An 18300-nucleotide genomic window follows, 5' to 3' on the forward strand; every position below is an offset into this window, starting at 1 on the left:
TGAAGCTTTCATCCAACACTATTTAACTGTCAGTCTATCAGCCTTTATAGAGTTCTTAATCGTCTTCTGAAATACTCTGTGCCGGTGGGGTGCCCCGCTACTTTCACAGTATGATTCTTTGATAGGCTTCCACAAGATCTGTGTACTCCCCTTCTGAAATACTCTGTGCTGCTGAGGGGGACCGCACCCTGCCATCTTCAGCGTTAAATCTGTGGACTCCCACAAGATCAGCGCCCTCCACTCCTGAAGTACTCTGTGCTGCTGGAGCCTCTGCACCCTGTTGGCTTTAGCCTTCGGTCCTTCACCTCTCAGAAGATCAGCACCCTCCTCTCCTGAAATCCTCTGTGCTGCTGGAGGACCCTGCTTCTACCACTCTGTAACTCTCCATCTGTGACCTCCCACAGAATCAGCACCCTCCTCTCCTGAAAGCCTCTGTGCTGCTGGAGGACCCTGCTTCTACCACTCTGTAACTCTCCATCTGTGACCTCCCACAGAATCAGCACCCTCCTCTCCTGAAATCCTCTGTGCTGCTGGAGGACCCTGCTTCTTCCACTCTGTAACTCTCCATCTGTGACCTCCCACAGAATCAGCACCCTCCTCTCCTGAAATACTCTGCGCTACTGTGGAGCCTGCTCTTTTCATAATGTAACACTGTGGCCTCTTTTAAGATCACCACTCTCCGCTCCTGAAGTACTCTGTGCTGCTGCTCCCTGCCCTCTTTAGCTTTCAATCTATGGCCTCCAACAAGATCAGTACCATCATCTCCTGAAATACTCTGTGCTTCTCGGCATCCAACTCCTTCCTCCATATAACTCTGTCTGTGACCTCCCACAGGATCAGCGCACTCCTGTCCTGAAATACTCTGTGCTGCTGGGACCTTGTTGCTATGTGACTTAGTATCGTAAAAAGTGTTGCTAGGGGGCGCTCTTCAGACTACAAACAATACTTGTCTATCGGTCAGACGGAGATCGTGCAACCAAGCGCAAGCTCAGGTTATACGTTGATGCAACTTTTCTCCAGTAAAAGTAAAAGAGATAAAGTTATTAGAAACTGTGATCAGGAATATTCGGCATCCATGATAGTGATTTTAGGGGGCACTCTACCCGGAGAGACCCCGTGAGGGCCGGTGCCTTGTCCCCTGTTGATACAATGTATCTTTTGCATTCTCTGATGATGAGAAACTACAAGTGTCGGCGTCGGATCTTCTCATCATTATTTCCTCTCTCATTGTCCCCCTGATCGCCCGTCCGCACCGGATCTCATCACGCAGATTATATCCAATTTCAATTATCTGCGCAGTTATCTCCAGAGGCCGCGAACGAAGAAAATATCACTCACGACGAGGAGCGATAAAACCGAGAGAAAGATGACGAGCGCCAGGATCACAACAAGCACATGAAAGGGACGGCGCGGCCCCCTGGGATCCGAGGAGAGATCAGCGCCAGGAGGGGACGCCGCGGAGCAGGGACTGACACTTCATCTACACGTCAGCCGCGATGGTTAGAAGAAGCTCCGAGGGCGAAAGCTCCAGGAGGAACGTTCCCCCGAATCTCAGAGCATTTCAGGAGTGAAGCCCCTCTGGGCGAGACACGCTAATAAAGATTTTTCTCTGTGTAAAATCTTGTTACTGTGATTTTCTATACAACCTGTTGTACCGTATATATTATTCATCGCGGATACCTGCAGCTTATCTACGGAACAAATTGGCTCTATACGTGCGCTGCAAACTCGGTTCTTCAGAGCCGCCATGATGTAAGCTAAGCGCCAGCAGGCGTAGGGGCAGTATTATAGTAGTTATATTCTTGTACATAGGGGCAGTATTATAGTAGCTATATTATAGGACATAGGGGGCAGTATTATAGTAGTTATATTCTTGTACATAGGGGCAGTATTATAGTAGCTATATTATAGGACATAGGGGGCAGTATTATAGTAGTTATATTCTTGTACATAGGGGTAGTATTATAGTAGTTATATTATAGGACATAGGGGGCAGTATTATAGTAGTTCTATTCTTGTACATAGGGGCAGTATTATAGTAGTTATATTCTTATACATAGGAGCAGTATTATAGTAGTTATATTCTTGTACATAGGAGCAGTATTATAGTAGTTATATTCTTGTACATAGGGGCAGTATTATAGTAGTTATATTCTTGGACATAGGGGCAGTATTATAGTAGTTATATTATTGTACATAGGAGCAGTATTATAGTAGTTATATTCTTGTACATAGGGGCAGTATTATAGTAGTTATATTCTTGTACATAGGAGCAGTATTATAGTAGTTATATTCTTGTACATAGGGGCAGTATTATAGTAGTTATATTCTTCTACATAGGGGCAGTATTATAGTAGTTATATTCTTGTACATAGGAGCAGTATTATAGTAGTTATATTCTTGTACATAGGGGCAGTATTATAGTAGTTATATTCTTATACATAGGAGCAGTATTATAGTAGTTATATTCTTGTACATAGGAGCAGTATTATAGTAGTTATATTCTTGTACATAGGGGCAGTATTATAGTAGTTATATTCTTGGACATAGGGGCAGTATTATAGTAGTTATATTATTGTACATAGGAGCAGTATTATAGTAGTTATATTCTTGTACATAGGGGCAGTATTATAGTAGTTATATTCTTGTACATAGGAGCAGTATTATAGTAGTTATATTCTTGTACATAGGGGCAGTATTATAGTAGTTATATTCTTCTACATAGGGGCAGTATTATAGTAGTTATATTCTTGTACATAGGGGCAGTATTATAGTAGTTATATTCTTGTACATAGGGGCAGTATTATAGTATTTAAATTCTTGTACATAGGAGCAGTATTACAGTAGTTATATTCTTGTACATAGGTGGCAGTATTATAGTAGTTATATTATAGGACATAGGGGGCAGTATTATAGTAGTTCTATTCTTGTACATAGGTGGCAGTATTATAGTAGTTATATTATAGGACATAGGGGGCAGTATTATAGTAGTTCTATTCTTGTACATAGGGGCAGTATTATAGTAGTTATATTCTTGTACATAGGGGGCAGTATTATAGTAGTTATATTCTTGTACATAGGGACAGTATTATAGTAGTTATATTCTTGTACATAGGGGCAGTATTATAGTAGTTATATTCTTGTACATAGGGGGCAGTTTTATAGTAGTTATATTCTTGTACATAGGGACAGTATTATAGTAGTTATATTCTTGTACATAGGAGCAGTATTATAGTAGTTATATTCTTGTACATAGGAGCAGTATTATAGTAGTTATATTCTTGTACATAGGAGCAGTATTATAGTAGTTATATTCTTGTACATAGGGGCAGTATTATAGTAGTTATATTCTTGTACATAGGAGCAGTATTATAGTAGTTATATTCTTGTACATAGGGGCAGTATTATAGTAGTTATATTCTTATACATAGGAGCAGTATTATAGTAGTTATATTCTTGTACATAGGAGCAGTATTATAGTAGTTATATTATTGTACATACGGGCAGTATTATAGTAGTTATATTCTTATACATAGGGGCAGTATTATAGTAGTTATATTCTTGTACATAGGGGCAGTATTATAGTAGTTATATTCTTATACATAGGAGCAGTATTATAGTAGTTATATTCTTGTACATAGGAGCAGTATTATAGTAGTTATATTATTGTACATACGGGCAGTATTATAGTAGTTATATTCTTATACATAGGGGCAGTATTATAGTAGTTATATTCTTGTACATAGGGGCAGTATTATAGTAGTTATATTCTTGTACATAGGGGCAGTATTATAGTAGTTATATTCTTGTAAATAGAGGTATTCCTATATCACAGTATATGTTTCTGCACTGACCTCACAGGTTGAGTTCTTCATAGGTGATGGGTACAGGACATTGGTGATTGCAGAGCTCTGTGAAGCTTTAGATTCCCTTGTATTAAGAATCAGCACTGAGTCATCTGTAGAAATAAGAACATATTTTATGTCAATGGAGTTTACTTGTAATTTTGTCCAAACAACAGATATTTAGAACATTTCTTCTCATGAAATACGAGTTTGCTGTATAGCACAAGGGATAGAATATTAGCGAATCTTATTGTTTGAACTCAGAAAAGTCACTTTTTGCTAAAGGCAGGAGTATTGTAACGTTCACTGTGCAAAATAATCCTATGACATCACAAGTTTTCTTTCTTCTTAAATGATATCAAAGCTTCTCTTAATTAAATAACATCAATTATGTTCTCTTGAGAAGATGAAATGAGTCTGTTTCATTTGCTTACATCTCTGAGGACTGAGATACTTCCTGATCAGATGATTAAAAGAAACGTGTCGTCATGATTTAACTTTATGTGAATTTTTTATTATTTTTGGCAATATTTTTTTTCCAAATCACAATCTTTATTCAAAAAACAATGACTGATAACACCTCTATATACAGTAGATAACACAGGATCCACCATTCACAATAGGAGATATCACAGCTCACCTCCTCCTGTACAATGGCTAATAACACCTCTATATACAGTAGATAACACAGGATCCACCATTCACAATAGGTGATGTCACAGCTCACCTCCTCCTCCTCCTGTAGAATGACTGATAACACCTCTATATACAGTAGATAACATAGGATCCACCATTCACAATAGGTGATGTCACAGCTCACCTCCTCCTCCTGTAGAATGACTGATAACACCTCTACATACAGTAGATAACAGGATCCACCATTCACAATAGGTGATGTCACAGCTCACCTCCTCCTCCTCCTGTAGAATGACTGATAACACCTCTATGTACAGTAGATAACACAGGATCCACCATTCACAATTGATGATATCACAGCTCACCTCCTCCTCCTGTACAATGACTGATAACACCTCTATATACAGTAGATAACACAGGATCCACCATTCACAATAGGTGATGTCACAGCTCACCTCCTCCTCCTGTACAATGACTGATAACACCTCTATATACAGTAGATAACACAGAATCCACCATTCACAATAGGTGATGTCACAGCTCACCTCCTCCTCCTGTACAATGACTGATAACACAAGATCAGGCCAGAGTGAGAATTGTAAGATTTCTTATGTTTATTTTTAATACAGACTTTATTATGGAAACAAAAGCTTTGCCAAACATTTTTTAAAAATGCTTTTACTACAATAAAAATTTAATCAATAGGTCATTTTCTGATGCTTCTTCCCTTTAAGCAGAGGTCTCATTGTGGACAACCTCTTTCATCATATAATACTAAAGCTGATTCCTAACCCAGTGACATCATCGAAGCCCCTCCTGACCTGATGACATCACTGAGTCCCCTTCTGACCCGGTCACATCATTGAGGCCCCTCTTGACCTGATGACATCTCCGAGGCCTCTCCTGACCCGATGGCATAACCGATGTCCCTCTTCACCCAATGACATCATTAAGGCCCCTCCTGACCTGGTCACATCACCGATGCTCCTCCTGACCCGATGACATCAACGATGCCCCTCCTGAACCAATGACATCACTGATGCCACTCTTGACCTGATGACATCATTAAGGCCCCTCCAGATCTGATGACATCACTGAAGCCCCTCCTGATGCGATGACATCACCAGTGCCCCTCTTGACCCGATTACCATTACCAATGCCCCTCCTGACCCAATGTGTTGTGAATTCCGCTCTTGGGCTCCCTCCGGTGGTTGTAAGTGGCACTTTTGTGAGTTCTGCTCTTGGGCTCCCTCTTGTGGTTTCTAGTGGTATGGCTGCTCCTTGGAGTTAGCTGTCATCAGCTGCCTCCACTTATCGTCTCTTCTGCTCTGCTATTTAGGCCTGGCTGTTCCTTCAGCCAGTGCCACTTGTAAATGGTTCCTGGTTGGATTCACATCTCTTTGGATTTCCCTGTTATCCTGACCAGTTCAGCAAAGCTAAGTTTTTGCTTGCGCTTTTCTGTTCACAGATTGTGGACTTATCTGTTCAGTGCTTTCTATGTTTGTCCAGCGTTATCAGTATTAATTAATTCTGTCTTGCTGGAAGCTCTGGGAAGCAGATTTACCCTCCACACCTTTAGTCAGGTGTGGAGATTTTTTTGTAAAACTCTGCGTAGATTTTTGTAGTGTTTTATACTGACCGCACAGTATTCCATCCTGTCCTATCTATCAAGCTAGACTGGCCTCCTGTGCTCATCCTGGTTTCATTCTGTGTATGTCTTTTTCCTCTCCACTCACAGTCATTATTTGTGGGGGGCTAATCTATCCTTTGGGGATTTTCTCTGAGGCAAGATAGTTTTCCTGCTTCTGTCTTTAGGGGTAGTTAGCTCTTAGGCTGTGACGAGATGCCTAGGGAGAGTTAGGAGCAGTCCACGGCTACTTCTAGTGTTGTGTTGAGCTTAGGGACTGCGGTCAGTACAGTTACCACTTCCTTCAGAGCTCGTTCCATGTTGCTCCTAGACCACCGCATCATAACACCAATGACGTCACTGAGGCCACTCCTGACCCGATGACATAATTGAGGCTCCTCCTGACCCAATGACATCATTGAGGCCCATCTTGACCCGATGACATCATTGAGGCCCATCCTGACCCAATGAAATCATTGAGGCCCCTCCTAACTTGATGAAATGACCAAGGCCCCTCCATACCTGGTCACATCACCGATGCCCCTCCTGACCCGATGACATCAACGATGCCCCTCCTGAACCAATGACATCACTGATGCCCCTCTTGACCTGATGACATCATTGAGGCCCCTCTAGATCTGATGACATCACTGAAGCCCCTCCTGATGCGATGACATCATCAGTGCCACTCTTGACCCGATAACATTAATGAGGCCCCTCTTCACTTGATGACATCACCGATGCCCCTCTTGACCCGATGACATCTTTGAGGCCCCTTCTGATCCGGTGACATCATTGAGGCCTCTCCTGATCTGATGACATCATTGAGGCCCCTCCTGACCCAATGACATCATCAATGCACCTCATGATCCGATGACATCATTGAGGCCCCTCCTGAACTGATGACATAATTGAGGCCCATCCTGACATGACATCATTGAGGCCTCTCCTAACACTATGACATTATTGATTCTTCCCTTGACCCAACTCTTGACCCAATGACATCACCAATGTCCCATCTGACCCAATGACATAATTGAGGCCCCTCCAGATCCGATAACATCACGAGTCCCCTCTTGATCTGATGACATAATTGATTCCCCTCCAGATCCGATGACATTACTGATGCCCCTCTTAACCCGATGACATCACCAAAGCCCCTCCTGACTCGATTACATCACTAAGGCACCTTCTGACCTGATGACATCATTGAGGCCCCTCCTGACTCGATGACATCACTGATGCCCCTCCTGATGCGATGACATCATTGAGGCTCCTCCTGACCCAATGATATTATTGAGGCCACTCCTGACCTGATGACAACACCAATGCCCCTCTTGACCAGATGACATCATTGACGCCCCTCTTGACCAGATGACATCACCAATCTCCGTTTTGACCCGATGACATAATTGATGCCCCTCCTAATCCAATGACATAACTGATGCCCCTCCTGACCTGATGACATTATTGAGTCCTCTCCAGAGCCAAAAACATCACCGAACTCCCTCCTGACCCGATGACATCATTGAGGCCCCTCCTGACCCAATGATATAATTGAGGCCCCTCTTAGCTGATGATGTCATTGAGGTCAGTCCTGACCAGCTGATATCATTGAGGCCCCTCCTGATCTGATGACATCACCAATGCCCCTCTTGCCCTGATGACATCATTGGTGTCCCTCTTTACCCCATGACATCAATGAGGCTCGTCCTGACCCGATTACATCATTGAGGCCTCTCCTAATCCGATGCATGTAAAGAAGCTGCGGAGACACCATCACGTGTTTCTCGACGCAAGCAGTGAATAGCCAGGCCTTTCCCCGGGAAGGAACAACCACGGGAAGGGCAGCATCCTATGAAGGAAAGCCACCTATGCCAAGCATGGTATCCATCCACAGACAGCTGTTTCGGGGTTTTGCTCCTCATCAGTGTGGAGTAGGAATCTGGCTATTAGGAGCAGTGCCTAGTAAAAAGGCTATAAAGGCACAGATGATTGGCCTCGGGGAGACCAAAACATCCAACACCGCGGAGACACCATCACGTGTTTCTCAACACAGTGATTCCAGAATACTGCCCCCATCCCTTATGGGAAATATGCAGATGCATGTAAAGAAGCTGCGGAGACACCATCACGTGTTTCTCGACGCAAGCAGTGAATAGCCAGGCCTTTCCCCGGGAAGGAACAACCACGGGAAGGGCAGCATCCTATGAAGGAAAGCCACCTATGCCAAGCATGGTATCCATCCACAGACAGCTGTTTCGGGGTTTTTGCCCCTCATCAGTGTGGAGTAGGAATCTGGCTATTAGGAGCAGTGCCTAGTAAAAAGGCTATAAAGGCACAGATGATTGGCCTCGGGGAGACCAAAACATCCAACACCGCGGAGACACCATCACGTGTTTCTCAACACAGTGATTCCAGAACACTGCCCCCATCCCTTATGGGAAATATGCAGATGCATGTAAAGAAGCTGCGGAGACACCATCACGTGTCTCTCGACGCAAGCAGTGAATAGCCAGGCCTTTCCCCGGGAAGGAACAACCACGGGAAGGGCAGCATCATATGAAGGAAAGCCACCTATGCCAAGCATGGTATCCATCCACAGACAGCTGTTTCGGGGTTTTTGCCCCTCATCAGTGTGGAGTAGGAATCTGGCTATTAGGAGCAGTGCCTAGTAAAAAGGCTATAAAGGCACAGATGATTGGCCTCGGGGAGACCAAAACATCCAACACCGCGGAGACACCATCACGTGTTTCTCAACACAGTGATTCCAGAACACTGCCCCCATCCCTTATGGGAAATATGCAGATGCATGTAAAGAAGCTGCGGAGACACCATCACGTGTCTCTCGACGCAAGCAGTGAATAGCCAGGCCTTTCCCCGGGAAGGAACAACCACGGGAAGGGCAGCATCCTATGAAGGAAAGCCACCTATGCCAAGCATGGTATCCATCCACAGACAGCTGTTTCGGGGTTTTTGCCCCTCATCAGTGTGGAGTAGGAATCTGGCTATTAGGAGCAGTGCCTAGTAAAAAGGCTATAAAGGCACAGATGATTGGCCTCGGGGAGACCAAAACATCCAACACCGCGGAGACACCATCACGTGTTTCTCAACACAGTGATTCCAGAACACTGCCCCCATCCCTTATGGGAAATATGCAGATGCATGTAAAGAAGCTGCGGAGACACCATCACGTGTTTCTCGACGCAAGCAGTGAATAGCCAGGGGTTTTTGCCCCTTTAGTGCCTTTATAGCCTTTTTACTAGGCACTGCTCCTAATAGCCAGATTCCTACTCCACACTGATGAGGGGCAAAAACCCCAAAACAGCTGTCTGTGGATGGATACCATGCTTGGCATAGGTGGCTTTCCTTCATAGGATGCTGCCCTTCCCGTGGTTGTTCCTTCCCGGGGAAAGGCCTGGCTATTCACTGCTTGCGTCGAGAAACACATGATGGTGTCTCCGCAGCTTCTTTACATGCATCTGCATATTTCCCATAAGGGATGGGGGCAGTGTTCTGGAATCACTGTGTTGAGAAACACGTGATGGTGTCTCCGCGGTGTTGGATGTTTTGGTCTCCCCGAGGCCAATCATCTGTGCCTTTATAGCCTTTTTACTAGGCACTGCTCCTAATAGCCAGATTCCTACTCCACACTGATGAGGGGCAAAAACCCCGAAACAGCTGTCTGTGGATGGATACCATGCTTGGCATAGGTGGCTTTCCTTCGTAGGATGCTGCCCTTCCCGTGGTTGTTCCTTCCCGGGGAAAGGCCTGGCTATTCACTGCTTGCGTCGAGAAACACGTGATGGTGTCTCCGCAGCTCCTCTACATGCATCTGCATATTTCCCATAAGGGATGGGGGCAGTGTTCTGGAATCACTGTGTTGAGAAACACGTGATGGTGTCTCCGCGGTGTTGGATGTTTTGGTCTCCCCGAGGCCAATCATCTGTGCCTTTATCTCCTAATCCGATGACATCACTGATGCCCCTCCTGACCCGATGGCATCACCATGGCCTCTCCTGACCTGATGACATCATTGAGGCTCTTCCTGACCCGATGACATCACCGATGCCCCTCCTGACCTGATGACATCACCATGGCCCCTCCTGACCTGATGACATCATTGAGACCCTTCCTGACCTGATGACACCACTGATGCCCCTCCTTACCTGGTGACATCATTGAGTCCCCTACAGAGCCGAAAACATCACCAAGCTCCCTCCTTACCCGATGACATCATTAAGGCCCCTCCTGACCCAATTATATAATTGAGGCCCCTCCTGACCTGATGATATCATTGAAGTCAGTCCTGACCCGCTGATATCATTAAGGCCCCTCCTGACACGATGACATCACCAATGCCCCTCTTGCCCTGATGACATCATTGACGCCCCTCTTGACCCCATGACATCATTGAGGCCCCTCCTGACCCGATGACATTACCGATGCCCCTTCTGCCCTGATGACATAATTGAGGCTCCTCCTGATGCAATGATATCACCGATGCCCATCTTGACTCAATGACATCATTGACACCTCTCTTGACCTGATGACATCACTGACACCCCTCCTGACCCGATGACATCACCAACGCCCCTCCTGACTCGACATCACTGAGGCCCCTCCTGACCTGATGACATAATTGAGGCCCCTCCTGACCCGATGACATCACCAATGCCCCCCTGATCCAGTGACATCATTGAGGCCCCTCCTGACCCAATGACATGACTGAAGCCCATCTTGACCCCATGACATCTTTGAGGCCCCACCTGACCTGATGACATCACTGATTCCCCTCCTGACCCAATTACATCACTGAGGCCCCTCCTGACTCGATGACATCACCGAGGCCCCTCCTGACCTGATGACATTTTGAAGCCGCTCCTGACCAAATGACATCACCGATGCCCCTCCTGACTGATGACATCACTAGGGGACCTCCCAATCAGGCTCATCGTCATCTGCTTACATCATGAGTCTCAGTGACATCACTTTTATACCCTTGTTTTTTACAAACAGAAAACGATCAGCAATAATAATCCAGTGCCAAGCCCAATATTCCTATAAGTAGTGCCTGACGCCGCTGTAATAACGTCCTGACTGAGACATAATATCAGGGATGAAACACAAAAGATGCCGCAGCTGTAAGAAAGGAGCAGAAGAAAGCCGGGAACAAGAACGTCTATAAAGCAGCGGACGACACATCCTCCGGGGCTGACGGACAGCTGCCAGTCACCTCTCTGCGCTGCACAAACCTCAAGGTGACATTGAGCCGAAAGACAGATTTATTATAGAGGAAACCAACGTTGAGCCTATCCAGTGTGATACCAGTGTATCTAATCCTATCCTGTGTGATACTGACTGCTGAGCCGTGTATCTAATCCTCTCCTGTGTGATACTGTCTGCTGAGCTGTGTATCTAATCCTCTCCTGTGTGATACTGTCTGCTGAGCCGTGTATCTAATCCTATCCTGTGTGATACAGACTGCTGAGCCGTGTATCTAATCCTCTCCTGTGTGATACTGTCTGCTGAGCTGTGTATCTAATCCTCTCCTGTGTGATACTGACTGCTGAGCCGTGTATCTAATCCTATCCTGTGTGATACTGACTGCTGAGCCGTGTATCTAATCCTATCCTGTGTGATACTATCTGCTGAGCTGTATATCTAATCCTATCCTGTGTGATACTGCTGAGCCGTGTATCTAATCCTCTCCTGTGTGATACTGTCTGCTGAGCTGTGTATCTAATCCTATCCTGTGTGATACTGACTGCTGAGCCGTGTATCTAATCCTATCCTGTGTGATACTGACTGCTGAGCCGTGTATTTAATCCTATCCTGTGTGATACTGTCTGCTGAGCCGTGTATCTAATCCTATTCTGTGTGATACTGTCTGCTGAGCCGTGTATCTAATCCTATCTTGTGTGATACTGTCTGCTGAGCCGTGTATCTAATCCTATCCTGTGTGATACTGCTGAGCCGTGTATCTAATCCTCTCCTGTGTGATACTGACTGCTGAGCGGTGTATCTAATCCTCTCCTGTGTGATACTGTCTGCTGAGCCATGTATCTAATCCTCTCCTGTGTGATACTGTCTGCTGAGCCGTGTATCTAATCCTATCCTGTGTGATACTGTCTGCTGAGCCGTGTATCTAATCCTATTCTGTGTGATACTGTCTGGTGAGCTGTGTATCTAATCCTCTCCTGTGTGATACTGACTGCTGAGCTGTGTATCTAATCCTATCCTGTGTGATACTGTCTGCTGAGCTGTGTATCTAATCCTATCCTGTGTGATACTGTCTGCTGAGCCGTGTATCTAATCCTATCCTGTGTGATACTGTCTGGTGAGCCGTGTATCTAATCCTCTCCTGTGTGATACTGACTGCTGAGCCGTGTATCTAATCCTCTCCTGTGTGATACTGCTGAGCTGTGTATCTAATCCTCTCCTGTGTGATACTGTCTGCTGAGCCGTGTATCTAATCCTATCCTGTGTGATACTGTCTGGTGAGCCGTGTATCTAATCCTCTCCTGTGTGATACTGACTGCTGAGCCGTGTATCTAATCCTCTCCTGTGTGATACTGACTGCTGAGCTGTGTATCTAATCCTATCCTGTGTGATACATCTGCTGAGCCTTGTATCTAATCCTCTTCTGTGTGATACTGCTGAGCCGTGTATCTAATCCTCTCCTGTGAGATACTGCTGAGCCGTGTATCTAATCCTATCCTGTGTGATACTGACTGCTGAGCCGTGTATCTAATCCTATCCTGTGTGATACTGACTGCTGAGCCGTGTATCTAATCCTCTCCTGTGTGATACTGACTGCTGAGCTGTGTATCTAATCCTATCCTGTGTGATACATCTGCTGAGCCGTGTATCTAATCCTCTCCTGTGTGATACTGACTGCTGAGCCGTGTATCTAATCCTCTTCTGTGTGATACTGCTGAGCCGTGTATCTAATCCTCTCCTGTGTGATACTGCTGAGCCGTGCACCTAACCTTCTGGTGTCTGTACGTTTCCCATCAGGTAATGTCAGTGTTTCCCCTGCAGATCACTCACCTGCTGAACCCTCCAGGGCTCCAATCCTCCAGTCTGATGTTTTGGGGTCTAGCGCCCACCCGCAGCTGCCATCCTCGAACATGCAGTAAAACCCCGGGGGGAGGTGACCTGGAGCCAAAGGGAAAGACATTGTATTATGTGATCACACAAACTGTGATAAACGACGATAAAGTAACAATGTGACAGAATGTTCTGCGGATGGAGCCGGAATCCTTGGGATTTATGTAGATAACGACAATACGCTGCCTATAAGTAAGTGCACCCCAGGCTCTGCCCGTACAGCAGCGATTCTTCAGTTTTTTATGTCGGGTGTCAGTGGTAACATTCGCACCTTCCTTATGAACCTCAGATCTGCGGTTTTTACGTCGTCGTCCTCCGGCCGTCACAGCGCAGGTCATTCCCGTGTATACACGGCGTAATGCAGAACTCGTCCATGATGTGTCAACGCTGATTCACATTATAGCAAAACGTTGGCTTTTATTTTCACCTTTTTTATTCATTTTTCTGTCTTGCCTTATTTTTCTCTAGACGACCTTTTACAAAACTTCATAAACTGGCGATTTTTGGTGAATTTTTGGCCAAAACTGAAAAGTTACTTTTTTATTTTTGCGCCTTTTGGAGTAAGATGTTGCAGTATCTTTTTAGAGAAGCCTAAAAATAGTGCGCGTTAGTCTTCAACTGTGCAAACAAAAACTGCAACAATGTAGCAACTGCTCAAAATATCTGGAAAACAATGGCCACAATAACGAGCAAAATCAGAGACTGAAAAATAAAAAAAGGAAAAATGGCACAAAAGCCAAACACCAATTTGCTAAGGAAAAAAATGAATAAAAATAAAGGTGAATCGAGGCCTCAGTCTTATCCTTCACCTTCAATTAAATGATAAACCTAAATGTAAATGAAAACCCCCATAGAGCGTGAAAATAATACTGACATACATTATCCATACTCCACAAAGAAATGAAATAACAGTAATATTCAGTGCACACATAATACTGCCATCCAGCGTGGTCACAAGCCTCACGTGCCCCATGTAGCCGGATGGTCACACACCGTGGAGGCCAACCTGCCCCTATTATATATAATTATTGACACACACACATACATACACAGGTGTCCACACTAATAAACCTTCCTTCCGTCCTATAATTGATAACATTTGGTAAACTGGCACCTGTCAGAGGTAACGTCCTGTATATTACTGCAAAGAAAGGGAAACAACGCAGAACATGGAGGTGGAATATCATAGGAGACACTCACGACACAGATCGCCCTCGTCTTCCCGTTCTTCACAGTCAGGGATGAAATTGCAGACTTGAGACAGATTAATTTCCAGCCCACTTCGACAATGAAAGGAGCCGTCAAGAGTCATTTTAACTCCAGGTGGGTTCCCTGCCAAGAGACAAGAAGTAAAGTAATTAAGAGGATACTAACCCTGAACTGTAGAGGTGTCACAGGAATAATACACAGAAATGAAAAAATGCAACGAAGGAGCAATGATCAAGTATTGATAATAAAAAACACATTTTATTGTATCAAACAACAATACAAGCCTATGATCACCAGCTCAGACTATACCTGTCTACATGGTGAGAGAGGTCTCCGTGCTCCAAGCAACCTCGACGCGCGTTTCGCCGCCTCATGCAGCTTCGTCGGGAGGTCTCCACTGCTTACCAGATAATGATCATAGGCTTAAGATTATTGCATTTGTTTTGATTGATAATTCTAATGTACCTATGCATTATTAGGTTGGCTGGATACCAGCTTGATCAAATCCATACAGGACAACTTTGCTACCTGTATCTATATTACATAGAATTATTGTATGATAAGCAGAGTCTATTATTTTGTTTATGTACAAAGGAGAGATATATACTATTTGCTCTCATGGTATGTAAATAACAGTCTTGGTCTCTATCATTGGTGGGAGTGTTATATCAGTGTGACCAATAAGTCTTCTGTATTTAGTCTCAATATTATGTTATCCATATCTAGAATATTTATGGGTCATATTGTTGTTTGATACAATAAAATTTGTTTTTTTATTATCAATACTTGATCATTGCTCCTTCGTTGTACTATAGTAGTTTAATGTTTGAACTTGAAGGAATGTTAAATAAAATTTAATGAGGAATTATATCGGTGACACATTCCCTGAAACCTGTGAGAAACATCTCAGTATAAACAGTATATTAATACAACATTCAATGTACAAGAAAAAAATCTGCTATAATACTGCCCACATATAGGGATATAACTACTACACTACTGCTCCTATGTACAAGAATATAACTACGATAATATTACTCCAATATACAAGAATATAAATACTATAATACTGCTCCTATGTACAAGAATATAACTACTATAATACTGCCCCTATGTACAAGAATATAACTACTATAATACTGCTCCTATGTACAAGAGTATAACTACTATAATACTGCCCCTATGTACAAGAATATAACTACTATAATACTGCCCCTATGTACAAGAATATAACTACTATAATACTGCCCCTATGTACAAGAATATAACTACTATAATACTGCCCCTATGTACAAGAATATAACTACTATAATACTGCTCTTATGTACAAGAATATAACTACTATAATACTGCACCATGTACAAGAATATAACTACTATAATACTGCTCCTATGTACAAGAGTATAACTACTATAATACTGCCCCTATGTACAAGAATATAACTACTATAATACTGCTCCTATGTACAAGAATATAACTACTATAATACTGCCCCTATGTACAAGAATATAACTACTATAATACTGCCCCTATGTACAAGAATATAACTACTATAATACTGCCCCTATGTACAAGAATATAACTACTATAATACTGCTCTTATGTACAAGAATATAACTACTATAATACTGCACCATGTACAAGAATATAACTACTATAATACTGCCCCTATGTACAAGAATATAACTACTATAATACTGCCCCTATGTACAAGAATATAACTACTATAATACTGCTCTTATGTACAAGAATATAACTACTATAATACTGCACCATGTACAAGAATATAACTACTATAATACTGCCCCCTATGTGCAAGAGTATAACTACTATAATACTGCCCCTGTGTACAAGAATATAACTACTATAATACTGCCCCTATGTACAAGAATATAACTACTCTATTACTGCTCCTATGTACAAGAATATAACTACTATAATACTGCTCATATGTACAAGAATATAATTACTATAATACTGCCCCTATGTACAAGAATATAACTACTATAATACTGCCCCTATGTACAAGAATATAACTACTATAATACTGCCTCTATGTACAAGAATATAACTACTATAATACTGCTCCTATGTACAAGAATATAACTACTATAATACTGCTCCTATGTACAAGAATATAACTACTATAATACTGCCTCTATGTACAAGAATATAACTACTATAATACTGCTCCTATGTACAAGAATATAACTACTATAATACTGCCCCTATGTACAAGAATATAACTACTATAATACTGCTCCTATGTACAAGAATATAACTACTATAATACTGCCCCTAGGTACAGGAATATAACTACTATAATACTGCTCCTATGTACAAGAATATAATTACTATAATACTGCCCCTATGTACAAGAATATAACTACTATAATACTGCCCCTATGTACAAGAATATAACTACTATAATACTGCCTCTATGTACAAGAATATAACTACTATAATACTGCTCCTATGTACAAGAATATAACTACTATAATACTGCCCCTATGTACAAGAATATAACTACTATAATACTGCTCCTATGTACAAGAGTATAACTACTATAATACTGCCCCCTGTGTACAGTAATATAACTACTATAATACTGCCCCTATGTACAAGTATATAACTACTATAATACTGCCCCATATGTACAAGAATATAACTACTATAATACTGCTCCTATGTACAAGAATATAACTACTATAATACTGCCCCTATGTACAAGTATATAACTACTATAATACTGCTCCTATGTACAAGAATATAATTACTATAATACTGCCCCTATGTACAAGAATATAACTACTATAATACTGCCTCTATGTACAAGAATATAACTACTATAATACTGCCCCTATGTACAAGAATATAACTACTATAATACTGCCCCTATGTACAAGAATATAACTACTATAATACTGCCCCTATGTACAAGTATATAACTACTATAATACTGCTCCTATGTACAAGAATATAATTACTATAATACTGCCCCTATGTACAAGAATATAACTACTATAATACTGCCTCTATGTACAAGAATATAACTACTATAATACTGCTCCTATGTACAATAATATAACTACTATAATACTGCCCCTAGGTACAGGAATATAACTACTATAATACTGCTCCTATGTACAAGAATATAATTACTATAATACTGCCCCTATGTACAAGAATATAACTACTATAATACTGCCCCTATGTACAAGAATATAACTACTATAATACTGCCTCTATGTACAAGAATATAACTACTATAATACTGCTCCTATGTACAAGAATATAACTACTATAATACTGCCCCTATGTACAAGTATATAACTACTATAATACTGCTCCTATGTACAAGAATATAACTACTATAATACTGCCCCTATGTACAAGAATATAACTACTATAATACTGCTCCTATGTACAAGAGTATAACTACTATAATACTGCCCCCTGTGTACAGTAATATAACTACTATAATACTGCCCCTATGTACAAGCATATAACTACTATAATACTGCCCCTATGTACAAGTATATAACTACTATAATACTGCTCCTATGTAGAAGAATATAACTACTATAATACTGCCCCTATGTACAAGTATATAACTACTATAATACTGCTCCTATGTACAAGAATATAATTACTATAATACTGCCCCTATGTACAAGAATATAACTACTATAATACTGCCCCTATGTACAAGAATATAGCTACTATAATGCTGCCCCTATGTACAAGTATATAACTACTATAATACTGCTCCTATGTACAAGAATATAATTACTATAATACTGCCCCCTGTGTACAGTAATATAACTACTATAATACTGCCCCTATGTACAAGTATATAACTACTATAAT

At 42.2% G+C, this 18300-nt stretch overlaps 1 protein-coding gene across 1 annotated transcript in view; it reads right to left on the reverse strand.

The window, feature by feature from the left end:
- Positions 1-18300, reverse strand: part of ALK (ALK receptor tyrosine kinase) — a 750864-nt gene that overhangs the window by 144726 nt on the left and 587838 nt on the right. The window contains exons 6-8 of the mRNA XM_069768364.1: positions 14422-14553; positions 13162-13269; positions 3855-3958 (exon numbers count right to left, since the gene is read on the reverse strand). Coding sequence (XP_069624465.1) covers positions 3855-3958; positions 13162-13269; positions 14422-14553 — 344 coding nt within the window. The remainder of the gene's footprint in view (positions 1-3854; positions 3959-13161; positions 13270-14421; positions 14554-18300) is intronic.

This window comes from Ranitomeya imitator, chromosome 5 (assembly GCF_032444005.1).
Source record: "Ranitomeya imitator isolate aRanImi1 chromosome 5, aRanImi1.pri, whole genome shotgun sequence".
Taxonomy (NCBI): domain Eukaryota; kingdom Metazoa; phylum Chordata; class Amphibia; order Anura; family Dendrobatidae; genus Ranitomeya; species Ranitomeya imitator.